General features: G+C 33.5%; 1 protein-coding gene across 1 annotated transcript in view; it reads left to right on the top strand.

The window, feature by feature from the left end:
- The window catches only part of LOC149491114 (uncharacterized), a 52,095-nt gene that overhangs the window by 23,201 nt on the left and 5,848 nt on the right, over positions 1 to 23,046 (top strand). Inside the window, exons 6-8 of the mRNA XM_089700142.1 lie at positions 2,916 to 3,239; positions 11,878 to 11,997; positions 22,697 to 22,891. Coding sequence (XP_089556268.1) covers positions 2,916 to 3,239; positions 11,878 to 11,997; positions 22,697 to 22,891 — 639 coding nt within the window. The remainder of the gene's footprint in view (positions 1 to 2,915; positions 3,240 to 11,877; positions 11,998 to 22,696; positions 22,892 to 23,046) is intronic.

Below are 23,046 nucleotides of genomic sequence, written 5' to 3'. Positions count from 1 at the left end.
TTATTGCTCTACGTCTTACTTAAAAATTTCCACTTTAATATTCCGTGCAAAATTAAAAATGCCACATAAACAATGTTTAATTTCAACGTGCCGTACAAGGGATCTGTTACACGTGTAGCTAGTATATAAACATTTTATTAACAGGCACACAGTTAACTGATTAAATGCAAACTTAGTAACATGTCTTTGAGAGATTCTGTTTGATTAATAATTACCAAGTTCAATACAAATGCTTTGAAACACGGAAGTTCCAATGAAGCAACCGTTGCATTTCATTGATTGTAGCTTTTGATAATGGTATTGTTTGGCTTTGTCTAGTTTGTAACGTTTTGCGGTATATTTGGTACTGTTATTCATTGTTTAATCTAAGAATAAATGTGTGTTTTTGTCTATTTCGTTTTAAGATTATAAGTGATACATGGAGAGATAGAAAATTGTGGGAGATATCGGGAACTTTTCTCGCGATATTAAAAAATGTAGAGGTTGCATTATCGCTAATATAATAATTATATGCAATTTTATATGAGGTTATCAAACTAACATATTACCGTTTTTTTGATATTGTAGATTTTAATATTATTGTAAATGTAACTATAATCGCGATTATGATAATTATGAATGTGATACCACAGACTAATAATAATATACTACGTATGATACGATTATGTTTAAGGAACGATACCATATTTGATTTTAATAATTTTTCGAATAAAAATTATTGTTATTCTGTTTGAAACTGGTTTGTTATTGGTGGTCCGAAGATTTTTGAATTAAATATGTGCTAATCTCGCTTATTTAAGAAACAATTATTTAATACAAAACGTTATACAATATTATTCAGAATCAGCCCAACTTTACCTCAAATTTCAAAATAATTATACAGTTTGAATAGTAGTTTTTCATAGATGTTAAATCGTATCAACCCTTGACACAAAGTAACCGAGGCTTTTATATAGGTTAATTTTATGTTTTCGTTTCTCTAAAATGGGGCAAAAATCTTGTGTTATACTGAGGAATATTCATTTATATAACGAATGCACTAATTAAGAAATGGGTTAACTAACTGGCAGTTATAAAAGTGATTAAGTAAGCTAGGTATTGCTAGAGTATTCGAATAAAAGTTAATTATATCTTCATGTGCATAATACGATGTTTACAAACAAGTTATAATTAAAGATAAACAAATGAAACGCAATATAGAAGATATTTGAAGCTTAAGGGCCGGCGCCCACTGCCGGCACGGCACGGCATGGCACGGCAGAGCATCCCGCGGCGTGCAATGGCATCCCGCGGCATGCCGTGGCATCCTGCTAAAAGCCCCACTAATGCTGCATAAGTTTCAACCTTATTTCAACTAGCTAGCAATCATAATTCCTCGACCCCAAAGCAAGACACGTCATGCCGCCGCATCCTGCGGCGTGCCGCGTCATGCTGCAGCATCCTGCGATACGTCGCGGCATCGTGGCATCGAAATAAAGTAACTTGAATTCTAAACTGATTGAAATAAGATTCAAAATAACTTCATTAGTAATAAAATCCTCTGCCCTGCCATGCCACGCCGTGCCGGCAGTGGGCGCCGGCCCTAAAAATAACAGTAATAAATGAAGCGTCTTTTGTAAATTGAATCTATTAAAGCATTACAAACACAAAAAATATTATAATACGTGACCAACATAGTATATCTAAACATCTTAATATAATCTTCTTATATATAAAAATGAATCGCAAAATGTGTTGGTAAGCGCATAACTCGAGAACGGCTGAACCGATTTCGATCATTCTTTTTTTATTATATTCCTTGAAGTACGAGGATGGTTTTTATGTAGAGAAAACGTAAATATTATGTACCACGGGCGAAGCCGGGGCGGACCGCTAGTATATATATATAAATGAATCGCAAAATGTGTTGGTAAGCGCATAACTCGAGAACGGCTGAACCGATTTCGATAATTCTTTTTTTATTATATTCCTTGAAGTACGAGGATGGTTCTTATGTAGAGAAAACGTAAACATGTACCACGGGCGAAGCCGGGGCGGACCGCTAGTATTATATAAATCTCGTGTCACAATGTTTGTTATCAATGGACTCCTAAACCACTTAACCGATTATAATAAAATTCGCACACCATGTGCAGTTCGATCCAACTTGAAAGATAGGATAGGTTTTATCCCGGAAATCCCTTTTTCTTTGAAAACGCGGGTGAAGCCGCGGGCGGAAAGCTAGTAATATTATAAAATTTAATTGCAAATTTCCTAGAAAAAGAGTGCATACATAAAAATATGATACTTGAGAAATTTTTAAAGAAAATAAAAAGTTCGATCACGAGGCGGGATTTGCTACTTTTCTTTAAACATTTCTCATTTACAAAGCATTTCAAAACTAAATATCAAAATGACACGTAAAAAAATTGGAAAAGCTTATCAAATATTATGTATTGATATTCCCAACAGCACATCTTCTGTTATAAGTATATTCTCAATAGCTACTTTCGGTTGACAAATTATTATAATGGTGTATGAAAAAATAATAATTATGTCAAAAACCGAAACAAGCCATCAGGGATATCATGAGCTAGTGATGATGCTCAAATCTCGACTGCTTCCAAACTTTTCTTCTTGAAATGTGTATTTTCTTCTTATTTTGGAGTCAATACCGGGAGTATAGAAAATTTGCTGACACTTTTTTAGTGAAATACTTTAACGCCATAAAAATTAAGATAATTTATACAAAAAGTGAAGTTATTTCTATAAACGAGATGGTAAAATTGAAATTTTTACAATATTTAAGAATAATCATACTATTTAACATTCGACCAATTCGGAATCGCTTCTTCCGTCTATAAACAACAAGAACGACAGTTACTATATATATATATATTATTATAATTTATACAACGTATGCATTAACTTTTCAGCCGTCGTCTATGAACCGGCCGAATGAAATGTTCAGCGTTGGACTAATTGGAGTCTACGACTTCGGCACTATGTCTCCGTTCACAATGATCGACACGACGGTCGTGATATTCGCCATCGTCGCTACAGCGATCGCGTTCGCTAGATCGCTAATCGTAAGGGCGCTGTATCTAGCGCTTTCAAGCTGCATCGAGGTCCAAATCACAGTCACCCCGCATTACTTATTATTTGTGATGATACCGCTCAGTGTGGAATTTATGCACATGCATAAGATATACATTTTCTACGTGTATATGAACTTGACTGTAGCGTTGGTACCCGGGTTGGTGAGTAAATTCGGAATAGACTTGCACATTACATATTGATATTTGTTGCTCAAAGAATTACTATATGTTCATAATAAATTAGTACATGCAATATTATATACAAGCATAATATTATAGTAAATATCAAAAATCCCTGGTACACTGTTCATCAGTTATTACTAATATGCCGATTTTTTGTGAGTAGCTTCCTTTTAAATAAACGCCCAAAATTTTTCCTTATAGTAATTTTGGTACATGGTAGCTTAATAGGGATATCAAGGATAAAATATTTTGATTTGACAAATTGTAAAAATTTGTAACTAACCGAATTTATTGTTATAATTATCGAGATAATTATCTAAATAACGTGATACAATATTTGTCCCACAAAATAAAATGTTCTATGTAGTCCCCCCTGTTAGTAGTAACAATGTGCCAGGGTTACAGTAATATTAGATTTTGTTAATAATTTCGTGTATTTATTTCAATTTACTAAGGAAGTAAAGAGAAATAAAAATAAATCACTTAAATTACTAGACCGATAGCAAGGAGAAAAATGAGTTGATGTTTCTTGTTTTGAAGCTGCTTGAGTTTTCGTCATCTAGTCCTTCGTAGTCTTCGTCATTCGTTGCTTTTTCGCCCACTTATGGCTGTTCCACCGTCGCTTATACTAAATATATAATATCAAAGTATAAGCGGCTTAAAGTGGACCATCCACACGCGGGGTACTAAATGCTTCAATTTTTCAAATCTGAAATAAACTTACATAAACGGTAGTTCTACGGAATCAATCTAATAATTAGTCTTATGTGCTAGGTATTTTAAATATAAACTTGTTATAAATATTGGATTATCATAAAATGCATATTGTATAAGGTACAAAAATAATTAACTAAAATATTAATTATAACATCTCATGGATTTCATGATGGATTCATTCGCGAGAAAAGTAGCCGATATCTCCAGTAATTTTCTATCTCTCCATGTATCTCTTATAAGCATTCAATCTTAAAACGAAATAGACAAAAATACACATTTATTCTTAGATTAAACAATGAATAACAGTACCAAATATTGATCCATGAATAATTGTCATTGTCAATGAATAACAGTATCATATATTTGTCCTACAAAATATAAGGTTCTAGGTAGTCCCCCCTGTTAGTAGTAACTGATTTACTTTCGGACTAAGGAAGTAAAGACAAATAAAAATATATCATTTTAATTACTAGACCAATAGTAAGAAGAAAAATGAGTTATTGTTTCTTGTTTTGAAGCTGCTTGAGTTTTCGTCATCTAGTCCTTCGAAGTCTTTGTCATTCGTTGCTTTTTCGCCCACTTATGGCTGTTCCACCTTCGCTTATACTAAATATAATATCAAAGTATAAGCGACTCAAAGTGGACCAGCCACACGTGGGGAAGTAAATGCTTCAAGTTTTCAAATCTGAAATAAACTTACATAAATGGTAGATCTACGGAATCAATCTAATGATTAGTCTTATGTTCTAGGTATTTTAAATATGAATTTGTTATAAATATTGGATTATCATAAAATGTATATTGTATAAGGTAAAAAAATAATCAACTATAATATTAATAATTATAACATCTCATGGATTTCATGGTTGAGTATTTTTATGGGACCTGAAAAAATATCATTATAGTGCGAATTTTTTTCAATCTTATGATGTTGTACATAATATTATCTACAACACCATAAACCTCCCTGGTACACTTTTCATCAGTTATTACTAATAAGCTGTCTTTTTGACTAGACGCCCAACTTTTTTAAGTGAAAACTTCTTTAGCGGCGTTGGGTATAAAATCTTAAACTCGCGTCAGGACACGTGGCCTGATCGAAAAAGCGTAAGAAGGATTTTTTTTAGCCCTTATATTCCATGCGTAAGAAGGATACCATTCCAAAATATCAAACATGCTGAACGTTAATAATCAAGTTTTCACTTCTGCCGGCACTCCCGGAGTGCAACCCGTCTTTTTTTTTAGCTCTTATATTCCATGCGTAAGACGGATACCATTCCAAAATATCAAACATGCTGAACGTTAATAATCAAGTTTTCACTTCTGCCGGCACTCCCGGAGTGCAACCCGTTTTTTTTTTTAGCCCTTATATTCCATGCGTAAGACGGATACCATTCCAAAATATCAAACATGCTGAACGTTAATAATCAAGTTTTCACTTCTGTCGGCACTCCCGGAGTGCAACCCGTCTTTTTTTCCTTACAGTAATGTTGGTAATTGGTAGCTTAATAATTTATATAAGCTTAGTATAGGGAAAGCAACGATAAATTAAACTTTTCATTTGCCGAATTTAAAAATTTTACTACTAAGCGAATTTTTCTTTTTAACTTATTTATGGAGATAATTATCTAAATTACGTGAAAAAATATTTGTCCTACAAAATATAAGGGGTTTTTACCTAGGCCCCCTGTTGGTGATAACTGATGAACAATGTGCCAGGGTTACAGTACTATAAGATTATGTAAATAATTTCGTGTATTTATTTCAATTTACTTTCGGACTAAGGAAGTAAAGAGAAATAAAAATAAATCACTTAAATTACTAGACCGATAGCAAGGAGAAAAATGAGTTGATGTTCCTTGTTTTGAAGCTGCTTGAGTTTTCGTCATCTAGTCCTTCGAAGTCTTCGTCATTCGTTGCTTTTTCGCCCACTTATGGTTGTTCCACCGTCGCTTATACTAAATATAATATCAAAGTATAAGCGACTCAAAGTGGACCAGCCACACGTGGGGAAGTAAATGATTCAATTTTTCAAATCTGAAATAAACTTACATAAACGGTAGTTCTACGGAATCAATCTAATGATTAGTCTTATGTTCTAGGTATTTTAAATATGAATTTGTTATAAATATTGGATTATCATAAAATGTATATTGTATAAGGTAAAAAAATAATCAACTATAATATTAATAATTATAACATCTCATGGTTGAGTATTTTTATGGGACCTGAAAAAATATCATTATAGTGCGAATTTCTTTCAATCTTATGATGTTGTACATAATATTATCTACAACACCATAAACCTCCCTGGTACACTTTTCATCAGTTATTACTAATAAGCTATCTTTTTGACTAGACGCCCAACTTTTTTAAGTGAAAACTTCTTTAGCGGCGTTGGGTATAAAATCTTAAACTCGCGTCAGGACACGTGGCCTGATCGAAAAAGCGTAAGAAGGATTTTTTTTAGCCCTTATATTCCATGCGTAAGAAGGATACCATTCCAAAATATCAAACATGCTGAACGTTAATAATCAAGTTTTCACTTCTGCCGGCACTCCCGGAGTGCAACCCGTCTTTTTTTTTTAGCTCTTATATTCCATGCGTAAGACGGATACCATTCCAAAATATCAAACATGCTGAACGTTAATAATCAAGTTTTCACTTCTGCCGGCACTCCCGGAGTGCAACCCGTTTTTTTTTTTAGCCCTTATATTCCATGCGTAAGACGGATACCATTCCAAAATATCAAACATGCTGAACGTTAATAATCAAGTTTTCACTTCTGCCGGCACTCCCGGAGTGCAACCCGTCTTTTTTTCCTTACAGTAATGTTGGTAATTGGTAGCTTAATAATTTATATAAGCTTAGTATAGGGAAAGCAACGATAAATTAAACTTTTCATTTGCCGAATTTAAAAATTTTACTACTAAGCGAATTTTTCTTTTTAACTTATTTATGGAGATAATTATCTAAATTACGTGAAAAAATATTTGTCCTACAAAATATAAGGGGTTTTTACCTAGGCCCCCTGTTGGTGATAACTGATGAACAATGTGCCAGGGTTACAGTACTATAAGATTATGTAAATAATTTCGTGTATTTATTTCAATTTACTTTCGGACTAAGGAAGTAAAGAGAAATAAAAATAAATCACTTAAATTACTAGACCGATAGCAAGGAGAAAAATGAGTTGATGTTCCTTGTTTTGAAGCTGCTTGAGTTTTCGTCATCTAGTCCTTCGAAGTCTTCGTCATTCGTTGCTTTTTCGCCCACTTATGGTTGTTCCACCGTCGCTTATACTAAATATAATATCAAAGTATAAGCGACTCAAAGTGGACCAGCCACACGTGGGGAAGTAAATGCTTCAATTTTTCAAATCTGAAATAAACTTACATAAACGGTAGTTCTACGGAATCAATCTAATGATTAGTCTTATGTTCTAGGTATTTTAAATATGAATTTGTTATAAATATTGGATTATCATAAAATGTATATTGTATAAGGTAAAAAAATAATCAACTATAATATTAATAATTATAACATCTCATGGATTTCATGGTTGAGTATTTTTATGGGACCTGAAAAAATATCATTATAGTGCGAATTTTTTTCAATCTTATGATGTTGTACATAATATTATCTACAATACCATAAACCTCCCTGGTACATTTTTCATCAGTTATTACTAATAAGCTGTCTTTTTGACTAGACGCCCAACTTTTTTAAGTGAAAACTTCTTTAGCGGCGTTGGGTATAAAATCTTAAACTCGCGTCAGGACACGTGGCCTGATCGAAAAAGCGTAAGAAGGATTTTTTTTAGCCCTTATATTCCATGCGTAAGAAGGATACCATTCCAAAATATCAAACATGCTGAACGTTAATAATCAAGTTTTCACTTCTGCCGGCACTCCCGGAGTGCAACCCGTCTTTTTTTTTTAGCTCTTATATTCCATGCGTAAGACGGATACCATTCCAAAATATCAAACATGCTGAACGTTAATAATCAAGTTTTCACTTCTGCCGGCACTCCCGGAGTGCAACCCGTTTTTTTTAGCCCTTATATTCCATGCGTAAGACGGATACCATTCCAAAATATCAAACATGCTGAACGTTAATAATCAAGTTTTCACTTCTGCCGGCACTCCCGGAGTGCAACCCGTCTTTTTTTCCTTACAGTAATGTTGGTAATTGGTAGCTTAATAATTTATATAAGCTTAGTATAGGGAAAGCAACGATAAATTAAACTTTTCATTTGCCGAATTTAAAAATTTTACTACTAAGCGAATTTTTCTTTTTAACTTATTTATGGAGATAATTATCTAAATTACGTGAAAAAATATTTGTCCTACAAAATATAAGGGGTTTTTACCTAGGCCCCCTGTTGGTGATAACTGATGAACAATGTGCCAGGGTTACAGTACTATAAGATTATGTAAATAATTTCGTGTATTTATTTCAATTTACTTTCGGACTAAGGAAGTAAAGAGAAATAAAAATAAATCACTTAAATTACTAGACCGATAGCAAGGAGAAAAATGAGTTGATGTTCCTTGTTTTGAAGCTGCTTGAGTTTTCGTCATCTAGTCCTTCGAAGTCTTCGTCATTCGTTGCTTTTTCGCCCACTTATGGTTGTTCCACCGTCGCTTATACTAAATATAATATCAAAGTATAAGCGACTCAAAGTGGACCAGCCACACGTGGGGAAGTAAATGCTTCAATTTTTCAAATCTGAAATAAACTTACATAAACGGTAGTTCTACGGAATCAATCTAATGATTAGTCTTATGTTCTAGGTATTTTAAATATGAATTTGTTATAAATATTGGATTATCATAAAATGTATATTGTATAAGGTAAAAAATAATCAACTATAATATTAATAATTATAACATCTCATGGATTTCATGGTTGAGTATTTTTATGGGACCTGAAAAAATATCATTATAGTGCGAATTTTTTTCAATCTTATGATGTTGTACATAATATTATCTACAACACCATAAACCTCCCTGGTACACTTTTCATCAGTTATTACTTATAAGCTGTCTTTTTGACTAGTCGCCCAACTTTTTGAAGTGAAAACTTCTTTAGCGGCGTTGGGTATAAAATCTTAAACTCGCGTCAGGACACGTAGCCTGATCGAAAAAGCGTAAGACGGATGTTTTTTTTTTTTTTTAGCCCTTATATTCCATGCGTAAGAAGGATACCATTCCAAAATATCAAACATGCTGAATGTTAATAATCAAGTTTTCACTTCTGCCGGCACTCCCGGAGTGCAACCCGTCTTTTTTTTAGCCCTTATATTCCATGCGTAAGACGGATACAATTTCAAAATATCAAACATGCTGAACGTTAATAATCAAGTTTTCACTTCTGCCGGCACTCCCGGAGTGCAACCCGTCTTTTTTTTAGCCCTTATATTCCATGCGTAAGACGGATACCATTCCAAAATATCAAACAAGCTGAACGTTAATAATCAAGTTTTCACTTCTGCCGGCACTCCTGGAGTGCAACCCGTCTTTTTTTTAGCCCTTATATTCCATGCGTAAGACGGATACCATTCCAAAAAATTCAAACATGCTGAACGTTAATAATCAAGTTTTCACTTCTGCCGGCACTCCCGGAGTGCAACCCGTCTTTTTTTTAGCCCTTATATTCCATGCGTAAGACGGATACCATTCCAAAATATCAAACAAGCTGAACGTTAATAATCAAGTTTTCACTTCTGCCGGCACTCCCGGAGTGCAACCCGTCTTTTTTTCCTTACAGTAATGTTGGTAATTGATAGCTTAATAATTTATATAAGCTTAGTATAGGGAAAGCAACGGTAAATTAAACTTTTCATTTGACGAATTTAAAAATTTTACTACTAAGCGAATTTTCCTTTTTAACTTATTTATGGAGATTATTATATAAATTACGTGAAAAAATATTTGTCCTACAAAATATAAGGGGTTTTTACCTAGGCCCCCTGTTAGTGATAACTGATGAACAATGTGCTAGGGTTACAGTACTATAAGATTATGTAAAATAATAATTTCGTGTATTTATTTCAATTTACTTTCGGACTAAGGAAGTAAAGACAAATAAAAATATATCATTTTAATTTCTAGACCGATAGCAAGAAGAATAATGAGTTATTGTTTCTTGTATTGAAGTTTCTTGAGTTTTCATCATATAGTCCTTTGAAGTCTTCGTCATTCGTTGCTTTTTCGCCCACTTATGGCTGTTCCACCGTCGCTTATACTAAATATATAATATCAAAGTATAAGCGACTTAAAGTGGACCATCCACACGCGGGGTACTAAATGCTTCAATTTTTTAAATCTGAAATAAACTTACATAAACGGTAGTTCTACGGAATCAATCTAATAATTAGTCTTATGTGCTAGGTATTTTAAATATAAACTTGTTATAAATATTGGATTATCATAAAATGCATATTGTATAAGGTACAAAAATAATCAACTAAAATATTAATTATAACATCTCATGGATTTCATGATGGATTCATTCGCGAGAAAAGTAGCCGATATCTCTAGTAATTTTCTATCTCTCCATGTATCTCTTATAAGCATTCAATCTTAAAACGAAATAGACAAAAATACACATTTATTCTTAGATTAAACAATAAACAATGAATAACAGTACCAAATATTGGTCCATTAACAATTGTCATTGTCAATGAAATAACAGTACCATTTATTTGTCCTACAAAATATAAGGTTCTAGGTAGTCCCCCCCCTTGTTTAGTAACTGATTTACTTTCGGACTAAGGAAGTTAAGGCGTTACCCGGCAATTTCGACTATGTTCAACCTCTATAAAGTCTGGTACAACATAAAGCACAATACCGAAAAAAATATATAAAATAGGATGGTCTTTGATCTTTAATTGCTCGCGAGGACTTTTTTCCAAAGTTAATAGATTTCTAGAAAAAAAATGTGCCGTGGTCATCGATTTTTCCGCAAATACTCTATAAACTTCGTAACCTGCTGACTTAGAGCTCTGAAAATTTTATGTTTAATAAATTATCAGTTACACAACAGTCCCTGACGAGGATATTTTGTTTCACTGATTAGTATCTTTTTAAATACAAAATGCGAGGAAAAAAGAAGGTGCAGCGGGAGAGGTTTGAGATCCGTCAAGTATGCTCAAGGTTATTAGCGCATGTATAAGCCTTAAGACAAATAAAAATATATTATTTTAATTACTAGACCGATAGTAAGAAGAAAAATGAGTTATTGTTTCTTGTATTGAAGTTTCTTGAGTTTTCATCATATAGTCCTTTGAAGTCTTCGTCATTCGTTGATTTATCACCCACTCATGGTTGTTCCCTTGTCACTACTAAATATTATTTCAAAGTGATACAAAGAGGACCAGCCACACGTGTGGAGGTAAATGCAACAATTTTTCAAATCTGAAATAAACTTACATAAACGGTAGTTCTACGGAATCAATCTAATAATTAGTCTTATGTTCTAGGTATTTTAAATATGAATTTATTATTATTTATAAATATTGGATTATCATAAAATGTATATTGTATAAGGTAAAAAAAATAATCAACTATAATATTAATTATAACATCTCATGGATTTCATGGTTGAGTATTTTTATGGGACCTGAATAAAATCTCATTATATTGTGCGCATTTTTATATAACTTATGATGTTGTACATAATATTTACAACATCATAAGCCTCTTAACATAATATCATATACAATATACACAAAACCATATTCATTAAGAACTCAGCACACTTAGGGCCGGCGCAGATATGGTGGAGCGCAGCGCAGTGCATTTTTTATTGTCAAACTATTATCGACAATGTCATCATTGAGATAATATTCAAAAGTGTCATATCTGCGCCGGCCCTTACATTTAGTATTTTTCAGGCGATGATGACGCTGACAATATCGAAATTGCTACACAACGAGTTTCGTTCAGTGAAGTACATATACATAATTGGAATATTGTGCTTCTTCGGTTTCACTTTCTCGCTGCCTTTGACCGTGGTACGTATTCATGAAGGTTCTAGAATCTTTAAAACTTTCTCATTTAACGTCGTCAGTAGCGACACGGATTTACGACCAGTAATACAAAACCGATAGACGATAAACGGTTACATATTTCTGGCGCATATGCCTGCGCCGCGATTTCTTGTACATGTTGATTTGGAAATATAAAAAATTTTCTAACACCACGTTATGGGCCCTCTTCACAATGGGCTGCGTTTGAAATGTAGGCCTGAAATGTATTTGAGATTATACATCGATATATAAAGATTAAGTACTCACTTCAGAGCGCTGTAAAACCTTAGCTATTGACGTAATTAAAAAATGTTGTAAATAAAAGTTGTTCCTCGAAAAACAATCTACAAAAATGGTCTGATATAATTTCTTCGTAAGATGATAAAAAATAAATTTTCGAAAAATATCAATAGCTCTAATTTCTGAACATTTTCGCTTATAACTTTTTTATTTATAGTTCTACGACAAAAAGTTACTGGTAGAGAATTTAATTTGCAACAAATAATGCCAACAATGTTTTTTTATCAGATAAATAGTTTAAGTGATATTATATCGTAAAAACCATTTCAACCACTATTTTCAAGATGGCGGCCGTGGGACAAGGGTGGCGACCCCACAAACTTGGTTTTAGCTTCACACTGACCCCCCCTACACATCCAAAAAATAAAATTGCGTCCTCTAAAAAACGCAAGATTAAGCCTAAAAAATGTAACATTTCAATGGAATATGGGCCGATTTTTCAATGCTTGGATAAAACTTACCTATTCGTCGAATAATGTATAAAACTACTATTTTAAAAACGTTATTCTAATTGCCCGTATTTGACAGTTTACGTGACATTTTAATATTATCGTGTAATATTTTATTGGACGGATAAGTTTTATCCAAGCATTGAAAAATCGGCCCATGTGAAACCGCCTTTCAAAGAACATGATATTATTGTCGACTGACACATGCGATTTTATTCACACCCTGAATTTTTAGTGTTACATTTTTTAGTTTTGTTTTGAGTTTTATTTACAGATGATTAAAACGGTGTAAATTTTGTTGTTATATTTAATAAGTAATTCATTAATGGGTGCTATAAATTCAATATTATTTTTTAAAAAGGTTTTATTATCCGTAAAGATCATTTAAACCAAACCAGTTTAGAATAACAATAACTTTCATATCCAAGAAAATTTTCGGATGTAAAACATTTTCTATAAAATAAATTACAAATCTACGTATCTTGAAATTGTGATCACAATTACTTTTTCCACCAAATTGTATGTAAATAAATGTTTTGGTGTCGTTCCACATTAACATACGCGAAGGCTTCCTTTAACGATTCGAGTGTTATAAACAATTCAGTTGCTACGAAAAATTCATTGCATGGGCCTCAGTGTTGAGATCGAAAATTCTACTTGTACGAGGTACGAGCCGACATTGTAACCTTGAATACATATAAAGCTAAAACTGCTCATATATTTACCACTCTTGTTTATGTCTTTGTTCGCAATATACGCCGCTTACATGGGTATAAAGTTGCTTGGATTTTTTGATGTTTTATTTGTATGTTTCTTGTAGAGGAGCTAGATAGATTTGTATAATATGATTATATTGCGGTTTATTAATATGTGTTATTTATGACGCTTGAACCAACTTAAAAGGACCTAAATAAACTTAAGTGTTCACCTATCATGAAACATAAAATTATCCATAGTTTATTTTACACATTGACATTATGCCTTATCTTCTGTCCCGCAAATCCTTTTCTACAAGAATAAACTAAAATGTTTCCAGTAAAGCCTCAGATGCATGTTTCATTCGTTCGCATTTCTAAGAATATAGATGTTTTCACAGCGTCGATAATGTTCCCCTTAAAGGTTTGGTCAATGCATAAAAGCTCAGAAAATATTCATGTAAATACACAATGAACATATATGAGGGAAAAGCAGACATTTTCTAGGAATACGCGATATAATAACTCAATATTTTTCAAAGATTCGAGACAAGTTTCCAATCGCCTACGTCTCATATTTTATTGAAGCGACATGTAAAATTGTAACGACGTTTGCAGAAAATGTCTGCATTTTCATTTCGTATAAACAATTCACGATTGTGGCGCTTCTTGAATGAAATTCTTATGAAAGAGCCATATTGCTCTTACTCAGAAGTATAATCTATCCAATAAATAATTTAACGATGTTCAATCGTACTTGACTTGTTCCTGGAAAGGGAAACGTTATTGAAAATTGAAAACATTTACATTTTATATTACTGTTAATAACGTGTACTTTGTTAACATAATATCTAATATTCTGTGAACTTGCGATGAATATGGCAGTGACATTGAACATTGTATGCGAGGCAATAATGCTCTCGAATTTCTGAGGATGCATAAATTGGCATCCGATATCTCAGACATCGGAGGTCCAATCAATTCTGCCCTTTGTCGTCAAATTCTGGATACACGTGCCTCGTAAATGGCATTGGAATATTTTCAAGGACATGTTACGATAGACTGGAAATTGTACATTTTAATATTTGTATTTGATCTTGTTATACATACAGGATACAGTTATTGGAGAGCTCGGATGTAATAACGTTTGGCTACCCTCATTGATTATATTATTTTCCTAATATCTGAAGCTTTTTTTAACATGTAATATATTATAATAATGTAAATTTTAAGTATTTTTTTTATTTTAAGTATTTCATTCATTCCATTTAATTACATAACATAATTTAAACTTTAATCAAATACAATTTGAAAGCCCCTGATGTTACTAACATAATCCTGCTTCTATACTCACCGGTAAGAGGCTTAATTATTGTTTCGCATACATGATATTATATATCACATTAGATACACGTGTAGAATTTAGGTATCGCTTCTGCTGAATTCAAATGCAGTTTAAATATATCGATCGCAAACTTGGGAACCATTCAATGATGTATTAACCGTAATGCCCAAAGAGAAATCTTTGAAATTGAATGAATATTCCGCAGTTCTGAAATGCTGTGTGAATATTTATGCAGCGTTCTGATTAAGTTGGGTATTGAGATGAAACATCCCCTTAGTGGGTGGAATTTGCAATCGTCTTTTTAAGCTATTGCATAGCTTCTATCAAGGGCCTTGAGCGCGGGGACCGAATCGAGAAATTCCGCAACGAAAAAACCTCACGCTCCTCACTCCGACGGGCTCGGAGGTGTGGATTGAAGGCATGCTATGCAATAGCTTTACCGCGGCAGTCCCCGAGTGCCACACGTGTTTTTTTCTTTTGTTTTGATGAAGTGGCATGATACCTGTTTATAAGTCTGAATCTGACATTGGAATGTCTTAAACCAAGATGAGAACTAACAATGTAAGAAAGGGGGAGGGTGAGGAAAATGTTCTTCGTCATTGATCATGGAAAACTGCCTAGAAAGGCATATTGCCTTTCTAGGCAGTTTGTTCTAGAGGAAAGGATTGGGATCTACCCGGGACCTCGGGATCACGGGGGCGTAACTCTCCGTCACCTTAATATTACAAGTTTATTACTGACATCTTTATTTATGAGCGGATATCAGAGAGACTGGTTAGTGGTTACCATATGGTAAGCGACCATGGATATGAAAAGAATAGACGTACCTAGCCTAGGTAGGCATAGACATATCATACGGGCCTCCGGCAGTGATTGTCGTCGTTTCATTGTTCCTACGGGTAGGTATTAGAAGGAACAATGAGAGTCCTATCTCTATTTATTTATTTATTTATTTGGAGAATACACAGGTACAATTACAAAAATGATAGCATAGCATTATCGGAACATTAGGTATTTAAATCTAAATTGCACCCTCAACGTCTCACTGTGTACATATTAAATACATAAATAACAAAACAAATCAGAAAATACAGCAAGCAGTTATCATAACAACTGCTATTAATTAGATAAAATTAAATAAACAACTTCTTTAAATTATTCTTAAAACTAATTTGAGAGCATGAAAACATATCAGTGTCATTAAGTAGAGAGTTATGCAAATTACACATTCTATGGAGTGGCGCTCGTTGACCGGCATTAGTTCTAGTGTGCCCAACGTGAAAAAGATTTTTGGAACGACAAGGTCTTGTTGGGGCCCGAAAGTACAATGATTCAAGTAGATATGGAGAATCGATTTCACCCAAGCAAATTTTTCTGAGAGTAAGTGCGTCACTTAATGGGCGCCTATCAGACAGGGCCATCATATTGTACCTGACTAACAGACTCTCATAAGAACAACGAGGGGAATGTAGACGGAAGTTAAGAGACCGTAGGAATTTTTTTTGAAACCATTTCTATTTTACTATTGTAAATGTCATAGAACGGATTCCATATGGGCGAAATATACTCAAGTTGCGATCTTACTAGACTTTGAAATAGATAAATGAAAGTTTCTTTATGGCTGAATTTTTTTGTTATACGGTTGATAAACCCCAACATACGGTAAGCTTTTTTTATAATGTAGTCTATGTGATTATCTAATGTTAGTTAAGTATCTAGGAAAACACCTAAATCACGTATGCATGTAACAGTGTCAAGTGTATGATCCCCTAATTTAAATATTGCTGGAATTATTTTAATGTTTTTTGTAAAACGCCGTCTATCGTCTATAATCGTCTCGTCTATTGTTTAATAAACCCTATTGGCTATTAGAGCGAGCGCGCACGAGCAACTTTGTCTCCGCAACTTTTTTGTCTCCGCAACTATTTTGTCTCTCCCACCTATGGGCTAGTATGAAAGTGCGCGCACGTAGCGACGCAACTCCCCATACAAATTGATGGGAGAGACAAAATAGTTGCGGAGACAAAGTTGCTCGTGCGCGCTAGCTCTTACTCTATAAATGATTTCAATGTGTAAAGATGTAAACAAAGGATGTGGTTGGGGACAGTTAAATCGATAGCGTTCTAGATTCTCATTGCACATTGAAGCGAATTGCAAATATCTTCAATACACAGACGTGCCCGCGGGAAAACGTTTGATGTATTTGCCGTATTTTCGGTATTAAATTTAAAACTTTTTGGCATATATATGGTATCGAGTGTTTATATTTTGCAAAGTTTATTTACAAACGAGCTATTATTTGTTAGCAATAATTTTGATTATGTTTATTTTTCGATTGTGTTTATTTTTAAGCGTGTTTTTAACATTGCGTATAGAAAGAAGATTTACAAAAAATATTATAATAATAATATATACAAATTTTTCCTTCATAATAGTTTTCATTTCCTACACATGAAATTATCACTATTTTCAATAATAGTCATATTAAAGTAAAAGTTATTAAATATAATATTATATTTATAGACAAAATAATTTCATTAATTAATTCACTAGAATGGAGAACATGATATCGAGTAGGTTTTCGTAGAGCGTGTTAACAGGAAATGTTAAATTAATAATTTTGAAGATGGAGATTCGGTTAGCATTTCGTTTTAATATAAGTTTTAATAATTGACTAGCTTCCGCCATCCCCGTTCTTCCATCGATCGTCGAGGCGCACAGATTCTAGGCATCGCCATATGGTGGACGTTCCATGTACCCGGACTAAGCGGTTCGATTCCACATTTTTTTATCCGAACCGCGAAGGACTGGAACATGCTTCCTGAATGTGTGTTCCCCGACGAGTACAATATGGGGGTCTTCAAGCGAAGAGTGAACAGGTACCTTTAGGGAAGCGCGTTCCATCTTAGACCACATCTTAGCTTAACATCAGGCGAGATTGTGGTCAAGCGCTTCCCTATCAACAATAAAAAATAAAAAAAAACTTTGTACGTGCATCCCCGTTTTCCCCGTTCCCGCAAGAATTTCGGGAAATCCTTCATTAGCGGATGCCTACTTACTAACATCTACCTGCATGCCAAATTTCAGCCCGATACGTCCAGTGGTTTGGGCTGTGCGTTGATAGATCACTATATCAGTCACCTTTGAGTTTTATATATTACTAGCGGTCCGCCCCGGCTTCGCCCGTGGTACATAATATTTACGTTTTTTCTACATAAGAACCATCCTCGTACTTCAAGGAATATAATAAAAAAAGACTTATCGAAATCGGTTCAGCCGTTCTCGAGTTATGCGCTTACCAACACATTTTGCGATTCATTTTTATATATAAGATAAAGATTTCTAGCATAACTATTTGGTATGTTTGTTGTGCCAATGGAAGAAAATTAAATTTAAGCATCACATTCAAGTTACAAATTTTAATGTTGTTTAACTATGTATTTCAAATTCAACAACTACCTTCTGTATGAAAAAGTAATTATTGCAATTAAAAACAATTATCACAAAAGTGTGACTTATGTAATCTGGTTTCAAAACTTGCCTGTGAAATAAAATACATGTAAGCATTTGATCTAGCTTTCAGATAATTTTCTAGTTTCATACTTGTGTTAATTAATTAAATAAATACATTTAACAAACTAAAGGTACTTAAAAGCAACTTTAACCACTAACTCGTGTTCTGTGGAAGTTGTAACTTGTAAGGTAGAAGTGGTGCAAGGAACAAAAGTTTCAAGACCATTACACGAATTAACTACACTACAAGTTAACTGGAAACTGTAGGCGGATCATTATCTAGTTGAACTGACAAGGAATAAATTGATGGTTTTATACCTGGCAAATTGAACAGAATTCCATTAAAAAAAATGTGTGCGTGTACGAGTGTACACACGTAAGAAGTGAAACTTCTTTATGACCTTATTTTTCAAAAAATAATTTACTATATGCAACTTTACAGAAATACTTCGAAACACGCGTGGTAGGGATAAGAACAAGATGGCGCGTAACAGAAAAATGTCACGCGTAACGAAAAAATGTTACACTAAATTTTTTTCCAACCCCGATAAAGAAGTTTCACTTCAATAAATCAAGTGTAATATTTGTTTGTAGCGATGAAATTAGAATATTAGATCACTTATATCATAATCGTGAATATATTGTAGAATATATAAGTCTGTCCTTGTTGGTAGTAGACAAAACGAAAATATGTACAGTCAGAAGCATAAATATATTACCATTTGCAGATTAGCAAAAATATCTGTCATAAGAACGGGTTCAATAATATCTGTCTGCCCGTATACAGCAAAAATATCTGACATTAGTAAGCAGCATTATAAAGTGGCATCAAAATTATATGACGAAAATGTAGAGCAAATAATTGTGACAACCTCTCGAAGCATAAATATGTGACGTAACCTAGGAGGCAATAATATCTGACACAATTTTATATTTCGGTATTGTAAAATATAATTGATTCCTCTTATACAGCATAAATATGTGACACTAGCTTTCCGCCCGCGGCTTCGCCTGCGTTTTCACAGAAATACAGCATAGTTCCTGTTCCCGTGGGAATTTTGGGATAAAACCTATCCTATGTGTTAACCCAAGTTACCCTTTACATGTCTTCTAAATTTTATTGTAATCGGTTCAGTAGTATTTGCGTGAAAGAGTAACAAACACACACATACACATACTTTCGCATTTATAATACTAAATTAGTAGGATAGGAAGTAGGATTATAGTAGGACTAGTAGGATAAGATAGGATAGGATATTAAAAAGGCCAAACGTTTTTTTATTTAATTAGTGTTTTGTATTTTGCTGGGGTAAGAATATGAACAAAAGACACATTAGTTATATTTTGTAAATATTTTTTACTAGTGGTCCGCCCCGGCTTCGCCCGTGGTACATATTTCGCAATAAAAGGTAGCCTATGTCCTTTCTCGGGTATCAAAATATCTCCATACCAAATTTCATGCAAATTGGTTCAGTAGTTTAGGCGTGATTGAGTAACAGACAGACAGACAGAGTTACTTTCGCATTTATAATATTAGTATGGATTTAAATGAAATTACGATAATATGATAACTTGCCATAATTTTCGATACTCAATAAAATAATAGCAATATTATAGGTAAATGAAAATGAATAACGGAGCAATCGTGTCAAACGTCGCTAACGTCAAATATAACAAAACAATTTCTAAATAATACACGAAGGTTACACTGAACTTTATATTAATTTAATATTATAATATTGAACTATATTAATTCAATATTAAATTGAAAATAAAATTGTTTCAGATATTATTGCTTCCTAGTTGATGTCACATGTTTATGCTTTTTGTGTGGAATCAACGCAAAATACAGAAATATAAAATTGTGTCAGATATTATTGACACCTAGTTGGTGTCACATATTTATGCTTTGTGTGAGGAATCGAAGCAAAATACAGAAATATGAAATTGTGTCAGATATTATTGCTTCCTAGTTGATGTCACATATTTATGCTTTTCGTGAGGAATCGATGCAAAATACAGAAATATGAAATTGTGTCAGATATTATTGCCACCTAGTTGGTGTCACATATTTATGCTTTGTGTGAGGAATCGATGAAAAATACAGAAATATGAAATTGTGTCAGATATTATTGCTTCCTAGTTGAGGTCACATATTTATGCTTTGTGTGAGGAATCGATGAAAAATACAGAAATATGAAATTGTGTCAGATATTATTGCTTCCTAGTTGAGGTCACATATTTATGCTTTGTGTGAGGAATCGATGAAAAATACAGAAATATGAAATTGTGTCAGATATTATTGCTTCCTAGTTGAGGTCACATATTTATGCTTTTTGTGAGGAATCGATGCAAAATACAGAAATATGAAATTGTGTCAGATATTATTGCTTCCTAGTTGAGGTCACATATTTATGCTTTTTGTGAGGAATCGATGCAAAATACAGAAATATGAAATTGTGTCAGATATTATTGCCACCTAGTTGATGTCACATATTTATGCCGTGAACGGGAACTATGCGGTATTTCTGTGAAAACGCAGGCGAAGCCGCGGGCGGAAAGCTAGTGTCACATATTTATGCTTTTTGTGAGGAATCAATTATATTTTACAATACAGAAATATAAAATTGTGTCAGATATTATTGCCTCCTAGGTTACGTCACATATTTATGCTTCGAGAGGTTGTCATAATTATTTGCTCTACATTTTCGTCATATAATTTTGATGCCACTTTATAATGCTGCTTACTAATGTCAGATATTTTTGCTGTATACGGGCAGACAGATATTATTGAATTTGTTCTAGTGACAGATATTTTTGCACATCGCCCCCTAGGCATATATTATTGCTCGTGACTGTACAATATAAATCATTAATTTCTATAATAAACTTTTTTAACCACAAATTAGCTACATGTAGTGTTTTAGTTACATTTACAGGCTTTTGGTGTGGAAATCTGGTAGATAACAATAAACCTGTAATATGTTATTATCATATGCTTACGATTCTTAAGAAAAATATCCAATTTCACCAATCAATATTATATTATGTATATTAGCGATCATCTAAGAACATGTAAGACTATAATTTCGCCGCAAACGTATCCTAGTGTATAAAAGTTGAAACGTGTTTCAGCTTAGATTCAATGTTGATGAATGCTGTTAATCTGTATGGGAATTAAAAGCTTTTTGCTTGTCATGTTTGTAAAACTAATTGCTAGTAACAAAGCACTGTATATTGTATAATCTTTTACACGTGAACTAAATGCCCGTTGTTTTGAAACCTTGAATCTGTATAATTGGTTTTATTTCAAATGGAATATTGTTGAAATGAAATGTGTGCACGTGTAACAATCAAGTGTTGGTTTTCAGGGAACAACGAAAATGTTATTGTGGTTTTTAATTCAGTTTTTACACATGCGTGTGCAGAAAAGAGCGCACTTTTCCTTTTGTTACTGTCATATTAAAAAATAAAGATTTTTTTCATAGACTTAGGGCGCTTGTGCACTACAAGGAATTTTACTGTCCGGCATTCCGATTTTTTACGGTCCGGTGTGGCATGAAAAAACCGATGAATTGCTTGTGCACCTGTCCGTCTTTACTCGGATCAGTGCGGTACAGTTCAAGGAAGTATGGCGGTATAATGCTATCACAAATGATTGTTTTCGCATTTTACAAGAAACGAGTAAAAATATAGAAGGTGAAATATTATATTACTTTGTTATAATAAAAAGTAAAGTTCCGTAAGAGATTTAAAATGCGTGTTTCACTTATTTATTTTAATCGGTGACGAGGAGCTAAATCTATTCCCACTTGAACTTTAACTTACCAACACTTACTTAGATAATAATTATAGGTCAATGCTTGGTCAATGTATATAAAATAACAATACCGACTTCTCAAATCTCATTGCCAGCTAAAAGAAAGTAAAACAAGAGCTTGCTTTCAATTGGTATATGCAATAAAAAGAGTAAAATCCAAGCAAGTGGGCACTCGAAAACAATTATACCTACAGCGACTCGTAAACTCAAAAAACCATCCGGAATAGGGAAAAGTAAAATGTCGGACAGTAAAATTACGTATAGTGCACAAGCTAGTATATAGATTAATGCGGCGTGCCACACCGGACCGTAAAAAATCGGAATGCCGGACCGTAAAATTCCTTGTAGTGGACAAACGCCCTAAGTATTCCAGATAAAAGATTTTTCCAAGTATTAAAAATGTCATTAAAGTATAGGCGTAGAACCTAAGGGCCCTGAATTAGATTCCCGGTGGACAAAAATTAGTCTACTTCTAATAAGATGACGGATGGATTGATTTTAGAGTATAACGGACATATTAGTAGACGTCCATCGATTCTAAATTGTGACAATTGCTTTTCAGATACCAACTAGCAAATTAAAAGGATTGATAATTGGACACAAGCTTTCCTCCTTCTATTTAGGAGGTTTCAAGGTGCTTATCGTCATGTGGGTGTACGGAGTTAAAAAGTTCTCATCTGACATTCAGTTTTGGTTGGGTTTCAAGCCAACTATATACTGGCGGAGCGTATGGATGCTGTTACCGATTGTATTTTTTGTAAGTATTCAAATGATTTTTACACGTGCCGTTTTCAACGCGTTTGACCTTTTAGATCATTTACAGTTTCACTGGAAACGTATTTTCCAGTTTCAACGAATCGGCCGGATGATGAAGGCTATTTTTTAAATAAATCCTTTGATATTTTCATATTG

The sequence above is a fragment of the Colias philodice genome, chromosome 1 (assembly GCF_061535455.1).
Source record: "Colias philodice isolate Cphi_HAF_F1 chromosome 1, ilColPhil1 Martin Lab GWU primary, whole genome shotgun sequence".
In the NCBI taxonomy this organism is placed as follows: domain Eukaryota; kingdom Metazoa; phylum Arthropoda; class Insecta; order Lepidoptera; family Pieridae; genus Colias; species Colias philodice.
Note: the sequence above shows the minus strand (reverse complement) of the source record. Positions and strands in the feature narration are given on the sequence as shown.